Source organism: Sorex araneus, chromosome 2 (assembly GCF_027595985.1).
Source record: "Sorex araneus isolate mSorAra2 chromosome 2, mSorAra2.pri, whole genome shotgun sequence".
Classification (NCBI taxonomy): domain Eukaryota; kingdom Metazoa; phylum Chordata; class Mammalia; order Eulipotyphla; family Soricidae; genus Sorex; species Sorex araneus.
Window position 1 is genome coordinate 27,247,454 of NC_073303.1, and position 24,348 is coordinate 27,271,801.

The window sequence follows — 24,348 nt, forward strand, 5'->3', positions numbered from 1 at the left end:
ACAGAGAAACATACAGACACTACACACATGTGCACGTGCACGTCGGGCCCTGCCAGCCGTGCATCTGTCCCAGAGGCAGGTGTTCTCACAGCTGTGGTGGGGCCTCCGGCACTTACGCGGCCTTGGGGCACCCGCTATCCAGGGAGGTGCCTGGGGCGTGAGAGTAAATAGATAAAACCTTTGCTCCCGGCTCTCAGGGCAGCCGCCAGACCGCCGGGGCCAGGCCCCCAGAGGTGGCTCGGAGGGCCAGGGCACAAGGCCTGCGAGAGGGGGCAGAAAGATCAGTGGCGGGCTGGAGTGATCGTTCTCCAGGGCTGGAGGGCTGGATCCCGAACACCCCTGGATGTGCCCCCCAGTGAAAAGAGAGAGAGAGAAAGAGACAGAGAGACAGAGAGAGACAGAGAGAGAGACAGAGAGAGAACTACGTGGCTATAAGAAGAGCTGATGGTGAGGGCGGAACAGAGAGGTATTGTTGGGGACACAGAGACAGACCGGGGTGAATTTTCACCTCCCCTGGACTCTCCTACCCCAGGTGGACATCCCTCGATTCACCTGCCTCAAATGGACATCAGACATCCTAAGTGCCCAGAGGGTCTCATTCAAGCATTCTTTGTTTTGTTTCGGGATCACACCCAGTGGTGCTCAGGGATCACTCCTGCGGGGCTCGGGGACCGTATGAGGTGCGGGAGATCGAACCCTGATGAGTAGCACGCAAGGGGAGTGGCCTGACTGCTGAACTATCTCTCCAGCCCCTGCCCTGACCGCTCTGCAAATCCCTTCGCCTTCCTCTTGCTCCCAGGCCTGCCCCAGCGCCAGCACGTTCGGGCTCCAGCCTGAACCCATCTTCAGAAGCCGCTCTCATCTTCCTCCCTGTAGGCCCCCCACAGCCAGGGTCCCAGGCTGCCATCCCTCCCCCACCCCAGTCTTCTCCAACACTCCAGTGAAAGCCCAGGACACTCTGAACTTTGTGTCTGGGTAGGGTAGCCTGGGGCAGCCCCTCCCCCTACAGTCTAAGGCTAAGTCTTCCTGATTCACCTCTCCAACAGCGGTGGGCAAGAAGGAAGAGGGAGGTCAAGTGTGTGCTTGGCATGGCTCTGGCTAAAAGGAAGATGGTGTTGGGGTCAGAGAGATAGTACGGCGGTAAAGCCCCCGCCTTGCACACGGCAGCCCAGGGTTCAAGTCCCAGAACCCCACATGATCCCATGAGCCCTGCCAGGAGTCTTGTTTTTTTTTAATTGGGGGGGGCAGGGCACACTCAGTGGTGCTCAGAGGTTATCCTGGCTCTGCACTCAGAAATTACTCCTGGCAGTGCTCGGTGGACCATATGGGATGCCAAGGATCAAAGCTGGGTAGGTAGGCCACGTGCAAGGCAAGCACCCTACATGCTGTACTATCTCTCTCACCCTGAATCCTGCCAGTGAGCCCCGAGCACTGCCAGGTAAAGAGACGGTGATGGGGCTGGAGCAATAGCAATAGCACAGCGGGTAGGGTGTTTGCCGTGCACGGGGCCAACTCAGGTTTGAGTCCCAGCATCCCATATGGTCCCCTGAGCACCGCCAGGGGTAATTCCTGAGTGCAGAGCCAGGAGTAACCCCTGTGCATCGCTGGGTGTGACCCAAAAAACAAACAAACAAAGAGAGATGGTGATGTCGCAGAGTGGGGCCAAGGGTTATACTGACAACATGCAGGCTGGGGATGTCTTTTGAAAAGGAAAACCTGGGTATTCCACATGACGCTGCATCTGGAGGTGTGCAGGAGACAGCTTGGCGAAAGAAGTCTTTCCAGATCACATCAACGCCCCCTCCCCCGTCACTGGCCAAACCTGCGGTGGTGGGGGGGGAACATCAGGCTGGGGAGGGGCCCTGGGCAGGACCTGATAGGGGTTGCATGGGGGTGCGAGGAGAGAGGGACAAGAGCCGGGAAGCACAGAGGAGGAAATGCGGCAGAGAAGCAGCGGGAGCGAGAGGCCCTGGGGCTGAGAGAAGGGGCGGCGGGCCCCCAACCATGAAGTGCCTGAGACGGAGTCCAAACACATCTTCATCCAATAAACCACCTGTGTTTACATGCAAATGCATCCGTTTATGCAAAACGGCAGAAGTCCCGCAGGAGGGATTTCTAGTCTGGGGCTTGTGCAGTCACTGAGAAAGAAGCAAAGCTGTCCCCGGGGCCTCGGCGCCTGCGTGGCCCCTGGGAGCCCGCGCGTCCCGGAGGCGGCTGGCTCACGCCGCACAGAAGGACTCGCAGCGCCGCTCTCCGGCGGCCGCGCGGCGCGCCCGGGCGGCGCATGCGCGCTCCTCGCCCCGCCCCTCGCGCCGGTCGCGCGCCCGTGCGCACGTGCGGCCCCGCCCTCGGGGGCGGGCACTCGCGGGGCTCAAGATGGCGGCCGGCCGCTACCGGCGTTTTCTTAAGCTCTGTGAGGAGTGGCCCGTGGACGAGACCAAACGGGGCCGAGACTTGGGTGCTTACCTGCGGCAGCGGGTGGCACAGGCCTTTCGGGAGGGAGAGAACAGCAAGGTGACCGGACCGTGGGGGCCGCCCGCGGCGGGCGCGGTGGCGGCGCGGGGGAGGAGGGGCCACTGCGGCGCCTGCGCATGCGCGCTCGCTGCGCCGGCACGTGCGCGCGGACCCGCTGACCGCCCCCGGCACCCGGCTGCACCCCGGCCGCGCCTCTGGGGGAATCCGGCGGCCGGATCGTAGGGGGATGTGGTGGTCCCGCGTCGGGGCAGCTGGCGACCGCCTCAGAGTCCATTGCCCCTGCCCCTGCTCCAGTTTCGCGGCGCTGGGTTCGGGCCGCGCTTGCCCCACGAAGCCCTTACCTGGGGTCCCGGCGGGGCGTCTCCGTCTGCACCCGGGGGCAGAGAGGATCGGGTCCCCGGGTGTGGGGGGCAGGCCTGAAGACGGGGTTGCGGCCCCGGGGGGAGAGCACCTCTGTCGGCCCGCCCCGTTCCCAGGTCTGCACGATGCCACGCGGGCAGCGATGAATCCCAGGTCTGCCCGCGCGACGCTTCTGGGACGTTCTAGTTCCGGGACAAATAGTAGGCAGATGTGACATCCTGGAGGAGTACCTCGATGGATAGAGAAAATGACTTTAAAAAAAAATAGTCATTTTAGCGATGGCAAGGCCAGCTAGGTGACATATGATGGGTGTGACCTAGGGGAAGATGCACAGTCCCGCGCCCTTGGGCATTCCAGAAGGGGCCAGAGCCCCACGCAGCCGACACTTGGACGTGTGCACAAGCATGTGGCCCCGGGGTCTGGACCCTAGGGCAGCAGGAAGAGCAGAGAGGCGGTGGAGGGTCAGTCCCCGAGCCGGCTGGGACCGGATCTGGGGTGCCGTAGGGAGGCGTGTCAGCAGGGCTCCTGAGAAATTCGGTGCCAGGTAAAGAGAGAGGAACCAAGGTTACCACTGGAATTGTTTTTCGCCCGAGCGCTGGGTGGACCGGGGTGCCATTTACGCGTGGGAAAGACAAGATGACAACAGGTGGGTGTGGGAAGAACATCCCGGGTTTGGTATTGGACACCTTAAACTTGAGCTGCCCCGGGGACGGACTGGCTTCCAGTGGAAATGTCGAGTCGGCAGCAGTTATATTTGCGCGTAGGGCTCCCGGGCCGGAGGTCAGAGTTAAGAAATGTGATGCCCACAGCTGAAGGAACGCCTCTGCAGACGCGGGCTAACGCCTGCCGGAGCAGCTTCCCGTTTTCCTTCTCGGCCTTGTCCCGTCTAGTTGCGCCCTCGGAGCAGGAAGGTACAGTGTCGCCTCTTGGAAACGAGGCTGCAGGTTGGCAGCTGAGATGCATGGATGGAGGGTCTAGCTCATGGCCTCTGTTGAAAGGAGGGGCCTTTTCCTACTCCCTTTACAGTGCTCTTCCCAGGCCAAGGCCTCAGGCCCTCGAAGGCCAGCGTCCCGTCAGATCCCAGCTCTGCAGACCCCAGATGTGTTCTCCGGTGCTGCTCCCTGCTTGCTCTTCCCTCGAGCTTTGCAAGAAGAGATGGAGCTGTGTTTCCTTCAGGACATCAGTAACTGTCCTGAAGGAAACATGGTTGGTTATGGCTAGGGAGGCAGATTGTCGATTGGGTTGCAGATGTAGCAGAGATTGAGTTGCAGATGTAGCAGAGGGCGGTGGAGCCCCCAGCAAGGAGGCGGGAAATGTTGGCGGCTTGTGCGGGGCCTGGGGGCGCCCAGTTGGGCGCTGTTGGACCATCGGACTTGGTGTGTGAGAGGACAAGGGGAGGAGGGGAGAGCTCGGTCTTCGGGAGGTGTCACCTTTGCGTCCCTGTGCTGGGGAAGGGCCCCGAGGTCTGAGCCGTGACTGGATGCGCGTCCTGGCCGGGCAGGTGCTCCCAGTGAGCACTGAGTCCTGGTGAAGAGCACAGACACAGGGGCCTGGCTCACCGGAGGCATCACAGTGCTCCCAGCTTAGGAACTCACGGACGTCGTGTTCGGAGGGATCCTTGCTGCAGTTCAGGATTGCCTGCGAGGAAGGAAGGTGCTTCCGGCCAGTGTGTCACCCAGCTGGCAGCTGACCGCAGGCAGTGGGCATTGGGTCCGGTTGGCTAAAGGGACTGGCCCGGCCAGCGCCGCCGCCAGCCCTGCAGTGGAGGCAAGAGGCAGGCAGCCTCCGCGTGGCCTGTTGCATCTGAGCCACAGGACCGGACACCATGGGCACATTCTCGGGGACCGCACGCGGGGTGGTGCACGTTCAGCTGAGGGGGCTGTTCCTCGTCCCATTTTACATACTTGGGGTCCGTGGCAGGACAAGGCAGACAGGCAGGGGCAGCGGGCGGTCCCTGGCCCCGCCCACGTGGCTGTCATTGTTCCCGAGTCACTGCTTCCTGCAGGAAAGGCCCCTCTTGCTCATGAGCACTGGGCACCACCACCCCACTCATGCTTCCGGGCCATAGGTGACAAGGAATGACAGGTCTCCCTGTGTTGGGGTCAACCCCTGTCTTCCTGCTGAGGACAGGACCACCCCGGAAAGCCAGACTCACTAGAAAGCCAGGCCACCCGACGGGACGAGTGCGGCCTGTGTCTGACCTCCCGGGGGCTCTCACTGTCCACCCCTCACGCACACCCCCAGGGGAGGGGGGCGGGCTGCTCCAGCCCCGACAGCTCTGCCTCGCCCTGGGGTCTTTTGCGGCCACTCGCAGGGTCCTGCCCCGCCCTTGAGTCCAGGTCCTGGAATACATGCACTTCCTGCAGCCCGCAAGGGACAGCAGTGATGTAGGGGTGCAGTGACGGGTCAGCACTGATACGGGGGTCGGCAGCGAGGAGGATGCAAAGCCACTGTGGCCGTCGGCAGGAGCCAGCAGGAGCAGATCCTTGTGAGTTTAGCGAGCCAGAGAGCCCTGACTGCACCAGTGCTCACCAGCCGGTGGCACGCGTGGCTCTGGGGGGCATGGAGGAAGGGACTGGCCCTCCGGGAGCTGCCCGGCGTGGCTGGCCGTCCAGGTTGCAGCATGCACGGCGGCGGGCGGGAAGGACGTGAGCCTTGTCTTGGCTTTGGGGCTGTGTCAGTAGGGGCTGCAGAGGTCTCCGGAGCCCGGTGGTCTCAGTCCTCCCAGTGGGCGTCTGGCTCCCAGGGCTGCTGCCACCTCCCGGTGTGGCAGTGACCTCAGAGCTGCTTGTGCTGTCCCCAGTTCTGAGAGTGACCCTGTTGCCGGTCTGCGTGAGGCGGGAGGCAGGGCCCGTGCGTGCGTGCCCCTCCTCCTTGAGTGCCGATCGTGTGAGGTCCTTGCCGTCCCCAGAGGTCTCGAGTGATCTCTGCGAGTGGCCCACTCTCCCCAGAGGTCCCTGGCCTCGGCGAGGGGCCCCACTCCCCTCACGGGCGCTCTGCCACGCCACCCTTGGGCTCACCTGTCACTCCCGCCTGTGGCCCGCCCCAGCCAGCGTGTCCTCACCACCTGCCCTCCTGCCCGTCCTGCAGGGGCTGTGGCTTCCCAGGCCTCGAGGCCCTCCTTGTCCCTGCTGAAGACACCCCGCCACTCCCCTATTGGGCCCTGAGGTGTGGGGCTCGGACTGTCCCTGCAGTGGCACTGCCGGCCGAGCAGGCGCCCGTCGGGGTCGGGGTCTCCGGGCCAGGCTTAGTCTTCCTGGCGTCTCGCCTCCCTCCCCTCCTGTCTGTCAGTGCTCAGGTAACTTGTTTCCGGTTGACTCGGGGCTTCCTTCCATCATGGAGTGACTCATCCCAGAAGTCCGTTAGCTGGTCATGAGCACCGTCCTCCGTGGCCCGCCTGGCCCGATTCCAGCACCACCTAATTAGCAAAGCGGTCTGCAACACGCTCTCCCCCAGAAAGTGCCTCCCTCCCTCCCTCGGTGCCGCTGGGACAGGGGCCATGCCCGTGGCTGTCACCACCCAGACTTCAGTTTTAAAAATCAGCCTCACTGCCTGCAGCACCAGTGTAGATTTGTATGTATAAAAGTTTAATATGGTAAAGAGAAATTTACCGAACGACTGAGCAGGGGGAAATGCGAAAGGCGCAGAAATAGAGCCCTAAAGGACACTTTGTCAGCTGAACATCTATTTCATTCACGTGGAGGAGCCAGCGCTGAATTTTTCATCCTGCCCTTCCGCTGCCTTCTGCAAACCCGGCGCTGCCATTAGTCCTAAAACAGCCGTAATCTCATTAGCTGCGAATGCAAACATCAGGTTATTTAAAGCTTGTGTGTGAGGCTGTTTCTGAAAGTGCAGGGTACGTTTCGTCAGGGAAACTGTTTCAGGTGTGGGGGTGCTGGGACGGGGTGAGGGGCAGGCGTGCGTGAAGCCTCTGGGGCTAGACAGGACGTCCGTCTGTCTGTCTGTCACTGCTGCCCACCAGGCACGCCGGGTTACTGAGCTGGGGCAGGTGTGGCCACGGTGACGGGAAAGTGGCAGACCTCAGTGTCCCTCCCCTGCTTTCACTGCCGCCTGCAGACGCGGGCAGACCACAGGTGCGGAGTGGGGTGACCAGTTGTGGGGAGTTTTTATTGCCCCAGCATCAAGTTCATGAGCTGGTGGTTGATCCCGGGCCCGTCAGTTCCTCTTCTCGTCCCTCACTGTGGCCTGTGACACGGGGACGGGCCTGGCACATGGGGTCACTCTGTATTACACACACAGACCCTCTGCTCTTCTCCCCGTCTCCCCTCTGCCCTGCCGCCCCGTCACGAAGGGGACCTGGGCCGTGGCTGGGGGTCGGGGCTCAGGGCTTGTTGCCTGGGGACCGTGCCTCAGGGACAGTGCCAGAGGCATCGGCCAGACATGCTCCCCCCGCCCCCTGCCCCTGCTGTGTGTGGCCCCCCTGGGCTGACCTGCCCCCTCAGCCTCAGTCTAAAGACTGGTCATGCGGGAGCGAGGTGAGGCCCGGCCACTTCCCATCCCGTCCCCACTTCCCCTCTCGCACTCCCTGCTCCCTCCCTCGCCTGCTGATGACAGCCTATGACAGCCTAACCGCTGCCCTGGGGTCAGAGGCACCAGCACTGGGCCCCCCCACCCCACCCCCGCCTTTGCGGCACAGTTGTGCGGCCTGTCTTTCCCGCCGTGGCTGTGTACGGCCTGACCAGACCCTGGCCTTAGCATCCCGCTCCCAGCAGGCGGGCGGGTCGGCCGCGGCCTCGAGCGTCACCTCCCACAGCCCCCCGGAGTCAGGAGGGACTATTAATATCTCCCCTTTAAGAGACCGGTGGAGGTGGACTGCTGGTTCGGGATTGGCCGTGCCTGGGCGACAAGGACCGAGGAACCCCCCCCCCCCCCCGAGAGACGAGACGGGGCGAAAGGGCCCCAGGAGTGAGGACCAGGACTGTGGGCAGGGCCGTGTGCTGAGGGGGAGGGAAAGAGGTGACGAGCGGTGGTCAGTCTGACAGGTCGGCGGTGCTGGCATCAGAGGGTCCTTGCTCCAGGAGACGTGCCGAAACCTGGCAGCGTGGAGGGCAGGGGCTGCGGCCACTCCTGGCGGGGCGGGGAAGCTGCACGGGCAGAGGAGCGCAGTGACGGGCCAGCGAGGGGAGGAGGTGGTGCCCGCGTCGCCAGGGGCCCCGCTCTCTGGGGCCCACCCCTCTGACGAGGATGGCCAGCCAGCAGAGGGTGAAGCAGCTGTTTTCTGAGTCTCTAGACTAGTCTTTGAAGCTGGGTGCCGGCTTTCCCCCGGCCTGTCCTGCTGGGAACCTGCGGCTCATCGCCTTGGCTGGCTTGGGGGCCATGCCCGGCCACGCGGGGACAGTGCCCAAGCCTGTGCGGGCATCACTCCCAGGGGTGCCCTGCCCGGCAGGTCCTCCCCCCAGGTGCAGGCCGAGAATTGTGTTCACGCTGGACTTGCCTCTGGCAGTCGCTCCCAGGCGGCCTGTCCCAGCCCCTCAGCCCATACCCCGTCGGCTCAGCGAGCGCTGCCGCCTCCCCCGCCTGGAGTCTCCTGCTGCAGTGGCCTGAGCCTTCCCCAGTGGGTCGCCCAGGCCGCATCTGCTGGGTCCATCAGAGTGTCGGTCATCTTTCTCTTGGGGCCTTGATGGTCATCGCAGAGGCAGAGGTGGAGCTGCCTTATTAAGACGCTTAGCAAATGTTTTATGTATGTTCTGCCTTCTCTGAGAAAGAGTTTGCGTTGGGAAAATCCATCATCTGAATTCTGTGGAGGAACAGAGTTTTGTTCTGGGGAGCTTGGGAGAATTCTTGGCAGATTGATAAATAATAACTAGGGCAGAGCGAGGAGAAGACTAGAAAGGGGTGTGGAGGGAGAAGCTTCTGCTCTCTCGTCCCAGCGGGAGCGTGGACGGTCTGGGGAGCAGGTGTCCGTCCCCGCAGGCCATGGGCCTCCGGGCCTCCTCCACTCCCCCGGCCCAGTCTCATGTTTCTCTCCTGGTGCAAGTTCAGCCGCCCCCCACTTAGCGCAGATGAAAGCTGCTCAGATGATTCCTTTCCTTTGCCTTTCATAAAAGATGCTTTATTTAATACATTTCATATTGAAGGCTTAACTCAAAAAAGCTCTTTGGGGGCCGGGGAGATGACTCAGCGGCTGGAGTGCTTGCTTTGCATACCGGAGCCCGGCTGGTCCCTCTCACCCCCTGGGTCCCGCCCTGATCACTGCTGGGGAGCGCCCAAAACAGAAAGCAAGGGGGGGGGACACTTTGATCCTCCCCAGTCCGGGCTCCTTGTCCTGCAGTCAAAGACCTTGGGATAGCGCGTTCCTACCGCTCCCCCTCCGTGCCAGCCTCTGCCCCAGCCCGACCCTCCCCTCTGCACCCGTGTGTCTCCCTCCTGCCGTCCACCGCCCCCTGAGCCTGTTGTCCTCCCTGTCTGCAGCCGTCTCTTCCACTGCTGCCCAAGGGGCAGCTCCCGGTCCCAGAGTTCTCCTCGAGGCTTGCTGCCTGGTGGGGCGCTGTGGGCGGGCCGGTGGGGGTCCGTCCTTTGCAGAGGTGATTTCTGACGCTCTTCCCAGGGAGCAGCCAGGCCCGGGGTGAGCGGGAGCTTCCGTGGGGCCTCAGGGCTAACTTGCAGGTCTCTCCGACAGGTCCAGGAGCCCGAGGTCTGCGACGAGATGTACGAGAGCTTGGCGAGGCTGCATTCGAACTACTACAAACACAAGGTGAGTGTTTGCAGGTGGGGCGGGACAGCCGCTCGGGATGCAGGGAACCCTGTGGGTTCACATGCTTCGTGCAGAGGTGCGGCTTTGCTCCTTTCCTACGCGGCCGGTAGTTTCCAGCAGGCCCTCCGAGGCTCCCCGAGGGTCTTTCAGGCCATGTGCATGGCTGCTCCTGCTAATCCCGGGGGAGAGCCGTGAAAGGGGTGCTCCCGTGTGGCCCTCACGACCCTCCGCTCTGACAGAACTGGGGTGGCTGACAAAGTCCTTTCGGAGGGGTTTCTCGAACTCAGTTGTGACGGGATCACTGTCAGGTCCCACTTGGTGTTGACTTTTCCCAGACTTGAGAAATGTGTCCAGTCACTCCACAAAGGCCACGTGCCCGCCCGTGGAGTGTCGGTATCTCCCGCACATTGACCTGTGCATGTGAGCCGCCCCTGAGCCACAGCCCTGTTCCCTGTGGGTTGGCGGAAACAGGGTCTTGCTGTGTTACGACTTGACCTGCAGGTGGCGCTGCTCTCCGTGTCGGCCTCTGGCCCCCAGACTCCCTCCACCGTGCGTGGTGCCAGAGCTTCCCCCAAGATGCCCAGGTTCTGGTGGGCTCGAAGAAGCCCCCCTGACCTCTCTTCTCTCTATCTCCTTGCAACTAGTACCCTCGTCCCAGAGAAACAAGCTTCAGCGGCCTGTCCCTGGAGGAATACAAGCTGATCCTGTCCACAGGTACTGGACACGACCGTCCGTTCCAGTTGGGTTCTCAGTGATGGGGTCCCAGGGCCAGGGGAATTGGCTCGTATGACAGCTTGGCTGGATGGAAAGGCTTGTGAGGACAGCTCAGCTCCGAAAGCTCCAAAGCTGCAGGGCTGGGGCCTGGCGAAGGTCAAAGGCATTATTCAAAATAGCGAGATCCATCTTTAGAGCGTTTGCATTCAAGGGCCGGGCAGCAGGGGACGGGGGAATTGTTATCTGCCAAATGGAAGTAGTCGGAATCAGGATGGAAGGAAAATGAATTTATTTTTATGGTCCTAAGGGGGCTTTATAAACAATGAGGGCTTTAATTAAAACAAAAAGCCATTTGGTAACAGTCTGTGGGGATATCCGCCTGAGAGCGCTCCAACCTGGGGCGGGCACGGTGTGTGCGCTAGACAGGGGTTAGCTCGATGGAGTCCGGCGTTAACGAGGGGCCCCAGTTACAGAGAAGGACCCTCTGAAGGGAGAGGCAGGGTGATGGCAGGGTGACCTGGGGTAAAGAAGGCAGGTTCTGGAAAATTGCTATTTTTATTTTCAGGGATATGCTATATAAAAATAGGCTAACCTTTCCTGGGAAGGTGTGGCTCTAAAACATTTGCCTTCTGGTACTCTAGAAATTTCTCTTTCATCTCCCTCTGGCAGTGCTTTTCCAGCTAAGCTTCGGGGATTTGACCTTCCAGAAAACTCTTACTCAGAGCAGATTGAAACCCTGGTGGCATCACCTGCCGTTGTATGTCACTGTGATCCTATTTTTATTACAATGCTCCCTGGAAAACTGGGGTGAAGAGACTTTTATTTTATTTTGGCCCATGACTTTATTTCCAATTTTAAAAATATATTTTACGGCATATATCTGTATAGAGATATAACTGTCTCCCCCACCCCGAAGCTCACGTGAGGAACCTGCACGGACGCATGGTCTCCTTGCAAGGGCCTCAGAGGTGGACGTGAACTTGCAGGTGGGCTGGAACTGAGTCCTGGAAGCTCAGCCTCTGCCCTTGTTGATCCTCAGGGGTGCCCCCGGTGGCGCAGTGTGTGGGCTAGGCACCAGGCCGGCGACCGCTGCAGGGTCTGTCCTGACAGCAGCCTCTTGTTCGCGCTGCCACCACGAGAGTAAACCTACAGGATGCTCCTCTCCCCTCCCCTCCCGGGACAAGGAAACACCTGCCCACTTCCCAGGCCCACATGCGAGCTCACGTGTCCAGCAGGGCCAGAAACTAAGGCCTCATGTTCTATTTTGTGCCCTGCAAGGGAGCTTGTAGAAACGGCAGGTCCAGAACCTGGGCTGGGGGGACAGCCGGTGAGAGATGTGACTGATCTCGTCACAAGCCCACGGACGGTGCTCGGGGCCAGGATGTGGCTACTGTGGTAGAGCCGTGCCCGGCATGAGGACCTGTCTGGCGTCTGTCCCCGGCTGCCGGTGGGGTCCAGGACAGTAATAGTGCAGGCAGGGGGGCCAGAGTGATAGCAGAGAGGGGAGGGCGTTTGCCTTGCATGCGGCTGACCCGGGTTCGATCCCCGGCATCCCATATGGTCCCCCAAGCACTGCCAGGAGTAATTCCTGAGTGCAGAGCCAGGAGTAACCCTTGAGCATTGCTGGGTGTGACCCCAAAAGAAAAAAAAAATAGTGCAGGCAGACTGCAAGTCACCGTCCTCCTGGGACGTGCCTTTGTGAGTTTGTTTGGGTTTGGGTTTGATGGGGCACCCAGATTGGGAAAGCTTCCCCCCGCCTTTTCCTTTCTTTGAGGGGCCGTGGGCTCAAACCCAGGGTCTCACACAGTCAGGGCAAGTCCCTTACACTCGGCCCCAGCCCTTCTCCAGTGTCAGCAAACACAGTTCAAGCTAGGAGATTCACACACTATTGTGAAAAGCTAAACTGAAAACAGGAGTAAAAGTAGGTACCGTAAAAGTTTAGCTACGGGGAAGCTTCCTCTGTGGCATCTCCCGAGGGTGGGTTCGCACGCAGGCTGTGTACTGTGTGTGGAGAAGCTGGTCACGGCTGGGGCGGGGGCGGGGAGTGGTAGCCTCTAACGCGTAAGGGCCCACGTGCACGTCAGCTGCCGAATAGGATTTTCTGGCTCCAGATGCCCTCGACTGGGAAACCCTTCCGGGACCTTTTGGAGGCCGTGTCTGCCTGACACAAGGACCCCTCCAACTCTGCCACCACCTTTGTCTGCTTTCTGAATCCCCCCTGGGGGTGCTCAGGGACAGCGTGGTGCCAGGGAGGGAGCCCCGGCCCCTGGCGTGCAGCCATCGGCGGCCCCATCGCCACCTGTTCCTGAGTGCCAGATAAGTCACCTCCGTTACTTCCTCGCGTCCCACAGCCTTCCAGGCAGGTATCTGTGTCCCTTTTACTGAGTCCCGTAGGATGAAGAAATTGACTTAACAGGACTTGGCAGGGGATGGGGGTTGGGGGGTCCCCCTCCTTGTGGCTGCACACCAAGGAAGGGTGCTGAGCTAGCGAGCCCCAAGACAGACCCAGAGACACTGTGCCCGCAGGGTGTGGGCTGGAGCTCGGGGCGAGGGGGGCCCCCGCCGAGAGCCCACAGCTGCCCCTCACAGTTCCTTTCCCATTGCCTTATCTCAGTGCCTTATCAGATGGGGCTGCACTTCCCTTTTCCTAGAACCTACTCTGTGAGAAAGAAAGAGCAACCCAGAGGAGCGTGCACGTGTGGGACAGAGTTCACACCCGGGTTTCTCTTCCCCGCCTTGGCAGACACCCTGGAGGAGTTCAAGGACATGAACAAAGGCCTGTGGAAGAAACTGCAGGAGAAGTTCACCTCCCGGAGTTCCGACGAGAAGCACAAGGCCTGGACTGAGCCCTTGTCTCGCACGCGCACCTAGGTGCCAGGACACGAATATGGCCGCCGGAAATAAAAGGGTCCTGATCCTGTCGGCAGTGTTTGGGCATGACTCAGATCGCGGATGGGAGCAGGGCTGCTGTCCCGAGGAACGCCCCGGCCCGGCCGCGGGCACCTGGAGAGCCTGGGCCCTTTCTGTCCGCAGGGGAGTCCCCGGGAGAGGAAGCGCAGCTGTTCTGCCCCGTCTGAGCGCAGGGCTGAGAGGGGAGGGTGTTTCCTGCGCGGCCTGCAGGGCCCCGACTGGCTCCTGGCAAGTTTCTCAGGCTCCCCTTTGTTGTAGGAGCTCCTGGGAAACGGCCAGAAATAGCAGTAAATATTGAGAAAGGCATCCTGTGGCAAGCAGGAGCAGAGGGAGGTGGCAAGCCTGGCTGGCACGCCCTCCATGCCCTCTGACCCCCAGGCCCCCGGGGCAGAGCACGTCCTCCTCCCTCCCCATCAGCTTGGGGTCTCGGTGGGGTTGCAGGCGGGCCAGGGCTTCACTCTGTGACCCTTAGCTTTCACTGGCAGACACGTGCTCCCTGCCGCCGATCGGGGGGGGGGGGGTGGGGGCCCACAGCACCCACTGCTGGGAGAAAGCCAAAGTGGGTCTTCGGGGTTTGGCTTGCTTTCTGGGGTGCTGGGGGCTGCTCCTCACTCCCTGCTCCCCAGTGGTGCGGGGACCAACCCCAAGTCTCAGAACACGCCCAGCCCTCCTCGCCCCCGTGAGGCCGTGGGTCCCAGACTTTGTTAGTGCCTACGTGCCCCCGGGAATCCGGGAGTGCACTAAATGCATAGGGTCGCGGGTCCGGGAGTGGTGAGAATGTCGTGAGACGCATCCTTCCCCGAAGGCCTGAGGCCAGCGTGCGAGCCCAAGCCCCGGGAACAGCCTCTCCAGACGGCTAAAGTCTCTTCCTTTATTTACGGCGACGAACATACTAGTTCTCAGGTTGGCGGTTTGTAAAACACCACAGAGGGGGAAAGCAGTCGGAACCAGCTCCGGGGACAGGGCCTGGGGACAGGGCTCCGCGTCCTGGGGTCCCCAGCGCGGCTGGGCCAAGCCAGGCGGCCTGGACGGAGACAGGGCGGCACCGAGGGTTCTGCGCGGTCCCGGGAATAAGTTAAGGAACAAGCTGCAGAGTCAGAGCAACAGCATGACCAGCTCCCCCAGAACAGGCAGCCTCCAAGTGTAGCACTTGCAACACCCTCAGCAGGAGGACAGGCGTGTCCCTGCGGGACAGAGCGACAGGCTTCCCGGAGACGTCCCGCAGGCTAGGGCGTCGAGGCAGACCGGCCTCCCAGGCTCCGAGTCTGCGGCTCTCTCAGGACCCTCCGCTCCGCGGCTCCCCTCCACGCTGGCCGGAGCCAGGCCGGGCAGCAGGCCCCCGGCCCGGGGCGAGCACTCGCACTCGTGCCCAGGAGACAGCGCTGGCCCTCCTCAGCGGCTCATGCAGTTCTGGACGTCCACGAAGCCCAGGCGCTGCCGGCGTTTCCGCTGCTCCGTCATCTGGGGCGAAACGTGCCAGCAGGTCGGTTGGCCCCGCGCCCTCCCCGAGGGCGGCACCCACCCTGCTCCGGAAACCCGGCTGCCTGCTGTGCAGCGCTGGCAGCCCGCCCGGCCCCCGGGGGACGCCGGGGTGTGGGCCCGGCCCCTCGCCGCTGTGTCCCAACCCCGTGATTTGGTGCAGCTGTGGGAGCAGCCCACCCGCGGGCGGCCGGATGCAGAGGGTGCGGGCGAGAGGGCGGCCGCCGTGGCCTCTCACCCCACACCCTCGAGGCTGCCCGGGGGAGGGGGCCGGCTGCAGGCCTCCAGCTGGGCCTGACTCGTGTGTGTATGGGTGGGGGCGGGGACCGAGGGCCCAGCAGAGCCCACCCCTCCCGCACACTGCCCTCCCCCCGCCGCGTGAAGGGGGAGGCTGTGGGGGGTGGGGGCCACACCTGCTCCTTGAGCTCGTTGAGCTGGGCCGTGAGGTGCGACACCAGCTTCATGGTGCAGTTGAGCTTCTCCTGGAGGATCCGGATCTCGTTCTGCTCGCCCTCGCCCTCGTTGCTCACGAGGGACATGGCCCGCATCCGGGGGAACCAGTCCAGGTTCTTGTTCTGAAACGCACCGCGGAGGGGTGAGGGAGCCCGGGCCTGGCCGGAAAGCAGTAACGGGGGCAGCCTTCCGCCACACCCGCGACGGAACGGCTCCCCCGGGGAGCCATATCAAGGCCGCGGGCCTCTGTCCATGAGCAGGGCCGGCTGTTTACGCCCAGGACTGGGAGGGGAGGGGGGCTCTGCACCCAGAATCCACTGCCCTCCTCCCGCAGCCCTGCACCCCGGGAAGGTGCGCGTCAGAGGCTGGGAGGGAGGCCCGGCTGGCACGGCCACGGGTCCGCACAGCACACCGGCGTTTCCTACGACTGCGGGAGGGCAGGGGAGGCCCCCACGTGGCCCCTGGTTCCTGTCGCCACTGTGAATTCTCAGACCAACAGATCAGCCTCCGGGACCAGTTCAGATAGGGACTTTAAAAACAAGTCACACGCCCTGGCCCCCTCCCCCACCTCCCGGAGGGGCCCGGCAGCCCCATGAGCAGTGCTCCTTCCACCCCACACGCTGCCTGCCGGGCAGCCACCGGAGAAGCACAACACCACTGGCGGGACTCCTGGAGCCTCTCGCGCTCGGTGCTCAGTGCTCCGAGCCCCTGTTCACCCACTGCCCTCTCGGCCTAGAAACTGGACAGGTCAAACTTGATTCCTCCAAATACTCCGAGGCTGAGACCCCACGGGGCAGGGGGCGAGAGACCCACCTCCCCTGCCGTCCCTCCCCCTGGGCAGCTCCGTGAGCCGGGGCTGAGGGGAGCGTGGGAGCACCCGAGGTGCAGCCCTGCCTGACGGCCAGCCGGCTCCCCACACGCGTCCCCGGCCGTCCCCACCCCCGGCCTCCCGAGGCCGCACCTTGATCATCTGGGCCACGTAGCTCTCGGGCCCCGTGTAGTCCGTCTTGTTCTTCACGCGGACCAGCACGATGAAGTACAGGTAGTTCCACATGTTGTGCTCGAACTTGATGTGCTCCTCAAACGACACCGTCTTGTTATCAAACTTGTCGCGCTCCAGCCCTGGGGTGCAGGGAGCCAGGGCAACCATCGGCCTCGGTGGTCGCGTGCGGACGGCCTGGCGCCCCCGTGCCGGCCCACTCAGCCTAGCCCGGGAGACCCCACCCGCGCAGCTGTAGCCCTGCATGCCGGCTGCACGAGCCAGGGCTCCCGGCCTGAACAGCAAACACCTGCTCCTTAGCCCGCCCTGGGACTAGGGGGATGGCGGGAGGGGGGGAGAGGGGACGGGGGCTGGGCTGGGTCTGGGGGCCAAGGCCGCAGGCTGGGCTGCAGCTTCTGCCCCCACAGACAGGCTTTAAAGGAGGAGCCTCTGCAGCCGTCCCACCCCTTTCGGCAGCTCCGGCGGGGCAGGCGCCTGCCCCCCACTGCAGGGGTGAGCCCGCACGCCCCGCGGCCTCACCGCAGATGAAGCACGTGGTCTTCAGAATCTCCTCCTTCTTCTGCTTCTCGCTGCGCAGGTCGGCAAAGGTGTCGATGATCACCCCGAAGATGAGGTTGAGCACGATGATGATGACGATGAAGAAGAACAGGAGGTCGTAGACCACCCGGGCTGGGAAGAGGGACTCCTGCAGGGCGAGAAGGGGGCTGGGGTCAGGGCAGCCACCCCGGGGGGCCCTGCGCCGAGGGGTCCCCACGTCACCCATGGGGCACAACTCCCAGCCCGAGACCGAGTGCGGGCTGAGAAACGGCGGCCCCGGAGAGCAGCAGGATGGAGCCTGGGGGTCCGGGGTGGGTGGGGGGAGGCAGGGCTGGGGCCCCATGTGCTGGCTGCCCCTGAGTCAGCTCTAAATTTCCTCCTCAGGACCGTGAGCCTCTCACAGGCTCCTCCCACAGGTCCTGCTCCTCTGGAGATAATCATGTTCTGGGGAGCTGGGCGACGAAGCCCTGCCTCAGTTTCCCTGCCCTCCCCTGGCCTGCTGGACACTGTGGCCACAATCTGACCTCCCCCCTCCCTTGGGCCTGGACAGAGCTGGGGCACGCTCCTTCCTGAGAACACAGACAGAGCGGACAACCCGAGACCCAGGTGGGCCAGCACGTGCAAGGACCCGGGGGTGCAGGCACTCACGTCCTTGGAGGGCTTGCGGAGGATGTCGCCCACGCCGCCCCCGTTCCGCAGCCCGTGGTTCATGACGGTGACAATGCACATCAGCAGCGTGTCACAGGCCCGCTCCGTGTCCTCCAGCTCCTCGTGCACTATAGGGGAAGCCTGCACTCAGAGCCAGGCCGGCCACCTGCCTCTGTCCCCAGCCCGGCCTGGCCCCGCACACCCCCTCACCTTCCAAGGTCTTAGGGATGGAGACCTCTGAGTCACAGTTCACGCTGTCGCTGTCACACGTGCCCATGAAGGCGGCAGCCCCTGGTGTCATCCCCAGGGGGTTGGCTGGAAGGAGCAAGGGGAGGTCACCAGGAGGCACTGACCAGCCACCTGGCTCACCTCCTCCAGAAAGCCTTCCTTGATGCTCCTTCCTCTGGCTCCCAGGGAGGATTCTTCGTGTTCCTGCTTCCCACCCCCTGGGGCACATGCTGGCCAATTTAACAGGAGTCTGCGAGCTCATCCCTGAAGGTGCCCTCCCGCTCCGTCTGTGTCGGGGGGGGGGGGGGGGGCGGCGGGGAGGCCGACAGGTGGGAGGAAGGCCTCCCAGAGCCAGGGACTCGGGAGCGGAGGGAAGACCTCGCGAGGGGCCCCACCTCGGGAGTGGTTGCCGGGCAGCCGGTCCACCTCGAGGATGAAGTCGTCCTTGAGGAAGAGGAAGCCGACGATGGAGAAGAGGTAGACCAGGATGAGGGCCAGCAGCGCCGTCAGCAGGATGGAGCGGCCGTTGCGCGTCACGCTCTTGATGACGTTGAACAGCGTCTCCTCTCGGTAGATGAGGTCAAAGAGCTGCCGCGGGGCCAGGCCGTGAGGGGCTGGACCCTGGAGGGTCCCACGCACTGCCAAGACCCCCCCTTCCCTGGGGCCCCCTGCAGCTCCCCCCGAGCAAGGCCCACACAGGCCACGTGAGAGCGGGCGGGGGAGGCCCCTGGAGAAACCAGAGGGGGGAGGGGGAAGGGGCAGGTGGCCACACGGAGCGTGCAGGACGCCGCGCTCAGGGCACGCTCGCTCTGTTCAGGGACTCGCCTCACCCTGCCAGCAGCCCTGTCTGACCGACCAGGGGGCCCGGAGAACGGTCCCAAGTGACAGAGCTGCAGAGCAAGCGGGCTGACAGGCACAGCCGCGGAGGCAGGCGCCAGAGGTCGGAGGGGGCCCGGGAATGACCCTTCGTGCCAGCTGGCAGCAGGTGAAGGGCCCCAAACATACTGCCTGCCCCCAGTAAGAGGACCAGGGAACTGTGAGGACCCCAATTACCCCCTACCGCGCCCCAGCCAGGACCCCGCAAGGGCCTCACCAGGATGCTGTAGAACAGCTCGTGGGCAAAGAGCCCCAAGACGCTGGTCAGGATGTAGCCCACGTGGTACAGGAACTCCATGTCCATGACCATGGCCTTGTAGCCCCGGATGAAGGTGCCACGGTTACCCACAAAGCTCACCACGAACACGATCTTGTTGGTCAACTGGAAGGGGGGAGGGGGGAACAAGGCATGTGGTCAGTACCTGATCCTCCACCCCAGGATCCACCAGCCTGCCAACTGCCTCAGTCTAGGGGCTGTGCTTCTTGCAGATGTTTGAAAACGTTTACAGAAATGCACGTGGGCCCCTGGGACCAGAACTGGGGGCGCCCCTAGCCCACAGCACCAAAAGAAAGAGAGGTGAAAGTGAGGGGGGAGGGCAGGGTCAGAGAGCGGCCCTTCACCTTGGCGTGCCCCCACAAGTCAGGACATATCTGCATGCAGCTCTGATGGTCTCCGGGCTGCGGGTGGCCTCTGGGGTGATCTGGGGCCGCAGGGTCGCGGGGTCGCGGGCTGGCTCAGCGCCTGCAGCCCCCGCCACCCATGGCGACATTGGGGAGCAGAGTGGCCTGGACTACAGGGTCGAAGGCCCCCCCACCGGGGCGGGCCCACTCACGTTGAGGGCGCCAAGGATGTGGAGCGTGGGCCCGATGCCCAGGTAGTAGATGGAGCGCAGGATGAGCGCCACGATCAGGGCGCGGATGCTGCAGCGCTTGGTGAACAGCGCCGTGACGGAGAAGCAGACGAGGATCCAGAAGAGCAGGGAGATGAGCGGGGAGCCCAGCACGCCTGCGCGGGGAGGGGGCTGAGTGTGGCCACGCCCCCCACCCCCAGCAGCTCCCCTTCCTGGAAGTCGGCCCCCACACCTGCCCCCAGGCCCCCGGAGTCCCGCCCAGCACCTCCCCCAAGTCACAGCCCAGAGGGCAGTGCGGGGCTCTCTCCCCATTCTGCCTCCTCCCATCACAGCCTGTTGGACCCCCAAAGCTGGGGAGAGGCACGGTGGGGCCCAGTAGCCCAAAGCCCCCACCTGTGGATGCGCCCTCCACATAGGGGTAGAAGAAAGCGATGATGATGTTGATGAACACGGCCAGGTTGAAGGAGATGCTGCCCCACAGCGTCATGCGGCGGGAGAACCAGTAGATCAGAGGCATGCCTGGGGGTTGAGGGGGACACGAGTCAGTGGGTCCCTGGGAGCAGCATTTGCCCAGGCCTGGGAAGGCTTCACTGTCCACACAAGCTCCAGGTTCTCATGATGAGAAATGAGAGTGGGAGTCCTGTGTATATGTGCGGGGGGGCAGCATCATCCTCTCCTGACTGCCCAGTCCCGCCCCTCGTTGCCACGCCCCTCACTGACCAGCCACGCCCCTCCAAGCCCAACCACGCCCCTCTCAGTCTAGCCACGCCCCTCCCAGTCCAGCCACGCCCCTCGCTGCCCAGCCACGCCCTTGCTGCCCTGCCCCTCCATTGCCCCACCATGCCCCTCGCTGCCACCCCGTGCCCAGTGCTCACTGCGGAGCTTGCGCTGCCACTCCATCTCGTTGTGCAGGAAGGATGACTGGTCGAAGAAGTCGCTCACTTTGCTGCCCTGCTCATCCTGCTCCGTGGTGGTGAAGAGCCGGTGCTTGGTCTCCTCCGTCAGGAACTGGCAGATGCCGGGCACGGGGAACACGATCTGCTCCATGCTGCGGTCCTGCCGCACGATCTGGGCGGGGGCCAGGGGGGTGTCACACCAGCTCGCCCCCTCCCCACCCCCGCCCCGATCCTGCCCCCGCCCGCACCTCGATCTGGGACGTGTGGTTCTCGTAGTAGGCCAGGGGGTCCTCCTCCTCCTCCTGGGCCGGCTTGGACGACTTGAGCATCTGCGTCAGCTGCTTGTTGTTCAGGCTCAGCTGTTTGGGGGTGCGTGCCGACGTCAGGCCCGCAGCCGCCCGCTAACAGTCCTCTCCACCACACGCTGACCCCTCCAGCCAGGCTGGGCCCGGCTCGGAGCCGGGCCGGCCGCCCCTACAGATCAGGCGCGGGTGTAGCCCAGCCCCAGCTCGGCGATCCCAGACCCACCCCAGCCTCTCCCACAAGTGATCTAAGCCACACCCCCAGCCTGCGGCTCCGCCCCCACCGGGGGCCTCACCTACCGCTCCCCGCCCTCAATTCTCCGTCCCGGCCCCGCGCTCCCCTTCCCGCCTCTACACCTAAGCCCAGCTCGGCCAGCAGAGCCGGGACCCCCACCATGGAGGAGATGCCCTCCGCCTCCTCCTCTTGGATGCGCTTCACTGGCTTCAGCAGGTGCTGCAGCTGCTTGTTGTGCCTGGAAAGCTGAGGGGGACAGCAGAGTCACGGCAGGCCCGTGGGGCGGGGCCAGGCCGCCGGGGGCGGGGCCACGGGAGCTGTACCTGCAGCGCCAGGATGTAGATGTTGTGGCCCACTTCGCGTGGGCTCACCTCCGAGTTCTCACGCTCCTCCTCTTGCAGGTAGGCCTTCTTGATGACGTCCACCTAGCGGGGCAGACCTGTTCAGTGGCCTCTTCGCGCAGCGCAGGGCAGGCTGGGCCCCCGCGCGCGCCCCACCTGTCCGGCGGCCTTACCAGCTCCTGGGGCCGCAGGCTGATGAGGATGCGCTCCGCGTTCTCACTGTCGTGCCGGCTCTCCATCAGGGCCAGGAGCAGCTTGGAGGCGTTGTCCTGCAGGAAGGGCAGGCCGCGGGGTGAGGGCCCTCCGACCCCCGTCCCTGGCAGCCCCTCTGTCCACTCGCCCTTCCGGGGAGCTGAGCTGCTTTGGGGCCAGGCCCGAAGCACATACATGCATGACCCACTCCTTTGCTTGTACACTCGTGTGTCCGCACCAGCTGCACGCACACCCCCCACCCCGTGCCCCCACTCGCCCCCGCCCCCGTGCGCGGCCCCACCTTGAGCTGCAGCACCAGGTCCATGCGGTACTTGCACAAGGGGCTGATGTCGTTGAGAATCAGCGCAGTGATGATGTCGATGCCGTTGGACTCGTGGGTCACAATGCAGGTCTGGGGGGCACAGGGCCTCAGAACTGAGCCAGCTCTGGGATTGCTGATCCTCCCAGGCCCCCTGACACACACACACACACACACACACACACACACACACACACACACACACACACACACACACACACACACACACACCCCTCTCTCTCTCTCCGCAGCGCCCAGCCCACACACACCTGGTTCTCGTGGCAAGGGCCCTGGCAGTACTCGGTGAGGGTCTCCAGGGTCTGAATGACGAGGCCCACGTTGTCCTCGTTGATGTAGAGCCCCAGCAGCCCCAGGCCCCCGGTGGTGCTGCCACACATGATGTCCAGGAACTGCAGCGTCTCACACACCAGGTTGTAGTTGGTCTTGTTGTTCTGGCAGCGCAGGAAGTTCTGCAGAGCAAAGAGGGGTGGTCTGGCTGGGCGGGGTGGGAGGGCAGCCCGGGGGGGGGGGGGGGGGGGCTGCACGGGGAGGCAGGCTCGGTGGTCCAAGGCAGAGGCGCCTGCTGGTACTGGGCCAGAGTGGAGCCAAGCGCGGTGGGCGTGCCAGGGGCAGGGCTCTCCGTGAGGGCGTGGCCGGGGCGGGGCGGGGCGCGGGGGCGTGGCCGGCGCACCTGCAGGTCCCTGTTGTGGTTCTCGCACAGCAGCTGCAGGAAGCGCAGGATGGGCTGCATGATCAGCACCGAGGTGCCCATCTCGTTGCTCTGTGCGCGCTCACCCACCTCGTGGCCGGGGTGCAGGCTGGAGCCCAGCGAGAAGCGGGACGGGGAGCCAGGCATGGAGAAGGAGGCCACCCTGCCTGCAGGGAGAGGCCTGGTGAGGCGCGGCGGGCCCCTCTCCCTCTGTGCCGCCCCCCACCCCATTCCCAGCCACCCGCCCTCACCTTTGGCAGCCACGTCGGCCGGCTCCCGCTCCTCGCGCGGCTGGCTGCCCAGGTCACTCATGTTGACGGCCACCGTGGACTTGGTCTCCTGCTGTGCCCGCCTCATGCGGTCGTGCAGCACTTTGAAGAATCGCTCCGACTTCTTGTCGCTGGTCATCAGGTTGTAGAAGGATTTCTGGGGGCAAGGGGTGAAGAGATGGGGTTGGCACCGCCCCCCTCGTGGAGCCAGCTATAAGCAGCCCCAAGGGCTCCGTCGTGGGCTGCTGGGACAAGGACGGGGCTCAGAAGGGCCCCAAATACACCCAGACCTAAGGACGGGGGACACAGTAACCCGGGCCTGTGCCGAAGGCCAGGTGGAGATAAGGGGGTTTCCGGGCTGCCTCCTGCTTCAGTCTTGGCTCGACTCTGTCCCCACAGCTGCCAGGGGGTCCCTGCAGACTGACCCCATCTCCTATCAGCTGGAACTTCTGGCTCCTTCCCCCAGAGGGAAAGTGATGCCCCCAGGTCCCCCAGGGCCTCGTGACAGCCGGTCCCCTCTGTCCCCATCCTGCCACAACACCCACAGCAGCCACTTCCCTTCCCCCCTGCACCCACGGGCTCCCTCTCCCTCTAGCCTCCCAGCAGCTGCCCCCAAAGTCCCAGCACCAGAGAACCGTGGTTTGCCTCAGGCCCTAACGCAGTGCGGGGCGCACGGCGGGCCCCAGGCAGGCTCCCTACGGAAATGACGAGTTCCGGCTCGGAGCCGCTGGGAGGGCGCCTGCCTTGCACACAGCTGACCCTGGGACGAGCCCTGTGTGCAGAGCCAGGAGGAACCCCTGAGCACCACTGGTGTGGCCCCCGAACCCCTCCCACCCCACGAGGAGAAAGAAATGGCAAGTGTGTGAGGCCCCAGCACCAGCGGGCAGATCTGCCTGGGCACGGAAGGTGGAGGAGGAGGAGGGGAGGAGGCAGGAAGGAGGCCCCAGCAGAGCCTGAGAGGCATGAAGGGGCGTGACGGGAGGCAGGAGGCCGAGGGAGAGGCCAAGCGTGGCTGGAGCAAGGGGCCGCCCCACCCCCGGCAGCGACCCAGCACCGGCCCCCCCGCCCCCCAACCAGGCTCCCGGCTGCCCGCCCCTCCCCACACCTCTCTCCCGGCTCCCTGCCACCCCCGCCTGTGTCCCAGCTCCCCATCACCCACACCTGGATCCTGCCCACCCCCAACCTGGATGCCAGCTCCCCCCTCCACACCCTGCCCTAATCCCAGCTCCCCGCCACCCCCACCACCCCCCACCCCAACGCACACACCTGGATCTCTGTGTTGCCGCCATCCAGCAGGCGGATGGCCAGGCCGAGGCTCTCCTGGAAGACCTTCTCGTTCTTGGTGCTGGTGATGAGGTCGCACACCAGCTTGGTGGCCCCCTCTTTGTCCAGCCGGCACTGGGTGGCCGCGATCACCGACCAGTCCTGGTCCGGGCCTGGGGTGGGTAAACCCACTTGAGGGGGAGCCCATGGGGCTGCAGGGAGGGGCTGTGGCCTGGGCAGATGGGCCCAGCCCCCAAGATGCTGCTGGGACAGTACTGACCGGGCTCCTGGGGTCGGGGAGGTCACCCCGAGAGCTGGAGGGGACAGTACTGACCGGGGCCCATGGGGTCAGGGAGGTCCCCAGAGCCGGAGGGGGACAGTACTGACCGGGGCCCATGGGGTCAGGGAGGTCCCCAGAGCTGGAAGGGACAGTACTGACCGGGGCCCTTGGGGTCGGGGAGGTCCCCCGAGAGCTGGAGGGGACAGTACTGACCGGGGCCCATGGGGTCGGGAAGGTCCCCCCCCAAGAGCTGGAGGGGACAGTACGGACCGGGGCCCATGGAGTCTGGGAGGTCC

At 64.1% G+C, this 24,348-nt stretch overlaps 2 protein-coding genes across 4 annotated transcripts in view; one reads left to right on the forward strand and one right to left on the reverse strand.

Annotated features, from left to right (window-relative positions):
- Window positions 1-2,329: 2,329 nt before the first annotated feature.
- On the forward strand, window positions 2,330-13,184 carry LOC101537861 (ubiquinol-cytochrome-c reductase complex assembly factor 2). 2 transcript variants are annotated; one of them, XM_055126356.1, is made up of 4 exons: window positions 2,330-2,514; window positions 9,476-9,550; window positions 10,195-10,264; window positions 12,376-12,872. In XM_055126356.1, the coding sequence occupies exons 1-4, from the start codon at window positions 2,377-2,379 to the stop codon at window positions 12,582-12,584; spliced, it is 492 nt and encodes a 163-aa protein (XP_054982331.1). In that variant the 5' UTR covers window positions 2,330-2,376; the 3' UTR covers window positions 12,585-12,872. The 2 variants fall into 2 exon arrangements, with proteins under 2 accessions (XP_054982331.1, XP_004617713.1); XM_004617656.2 differs by lacking the exon at window positions 12,376-12,872 and adding an exon at window positions 13,008-13,184 and having other exon boundaries at window positions 2,338-2,514.
- An 841-nt stretch (window positions 13,185-14,025) lies between these two features.
- Window positions 14,026-24,348, reverse strand: part of ITPR3 (inositol 1,4,5-trisphosphate receptor type 3) — a 61,712-nt gene continuing 51,389 nt past the window's right edge. For both annotated transcript variants that reach the window (XM_055126355.1, XM_055126354.1), the window contains exons 39-58: window positions 23,776-23,945; window positions 22,492-22,666; window positions 22,223-22,407; window positions 21,801-22,001; window positions 21,514-21,624; window positions 21,194-21,289; window positions 21,003-21,104; window positions 20,839-20,925; window positions 20,391-20,501; window positions 20,122-20,314; window positions 19,640-19,765; window positions 19,229-19,401; window positions 18,613-18,777; window positions 17,915-18,107; window positions 17,502-17,606; window positions 17,292-17,419; window positions 16,626-16,791; window positions 16,068-16,228; window positions 15,067-15,228; window positions 14,026-14,635 (exon numbers count right to left, since the gene is read on the reverse strand). In XM_055126355.1, the coding sequence (XP_054982330.1) occupies window positions 14,567-14,635; window positions 15,067-15,228; window positions 16,068-16,228; window positions 16,626-16,791; window positions 17,292-17,419; window positions 17,502-17,606; window positions 17,915-18,107; window positions 18,613-18,777; window positions 19,229-19,401; window positions 19,640-19,765; window positions 20,122-20,314; window positions 20,391-20,501; window positions 20,839-20,925; window positions 21,003-21,104; window positions 21,194-21,289; window positions 21,514-21,624; window positions 21,801-22,001; window positions 22,223-22,407; window positions 22,492-22,666; window positions 23,776-23,945 (2,879 nt within the window). In that variant the 3' untranslated portion in view covers window positions 14,026-14,566. The remainder of the gene's footprint in view (window positions 14,636-15,066; window positions 15,229-16,067; window positions 16,229-16,625; window positions 16,792-17,291; window positions 17,420-17,501; window positions 17,607-17,914; window positions 18,108-18,612; window positions 18,778-19,228; window positions 19,402-19,639; window positions 19,766-20,121; window positions 20,315-20,390; window positions 20,502-20,838; window positions 20,926-21,002; window positions 21,105-21,193; window positions 21,290-21,513; window positions 21,625-21,800; window positions 22,002-22,222; window positions 22,408-22,491; window positions 22,667-23,775; window positions 23,946-24,348) is intronic.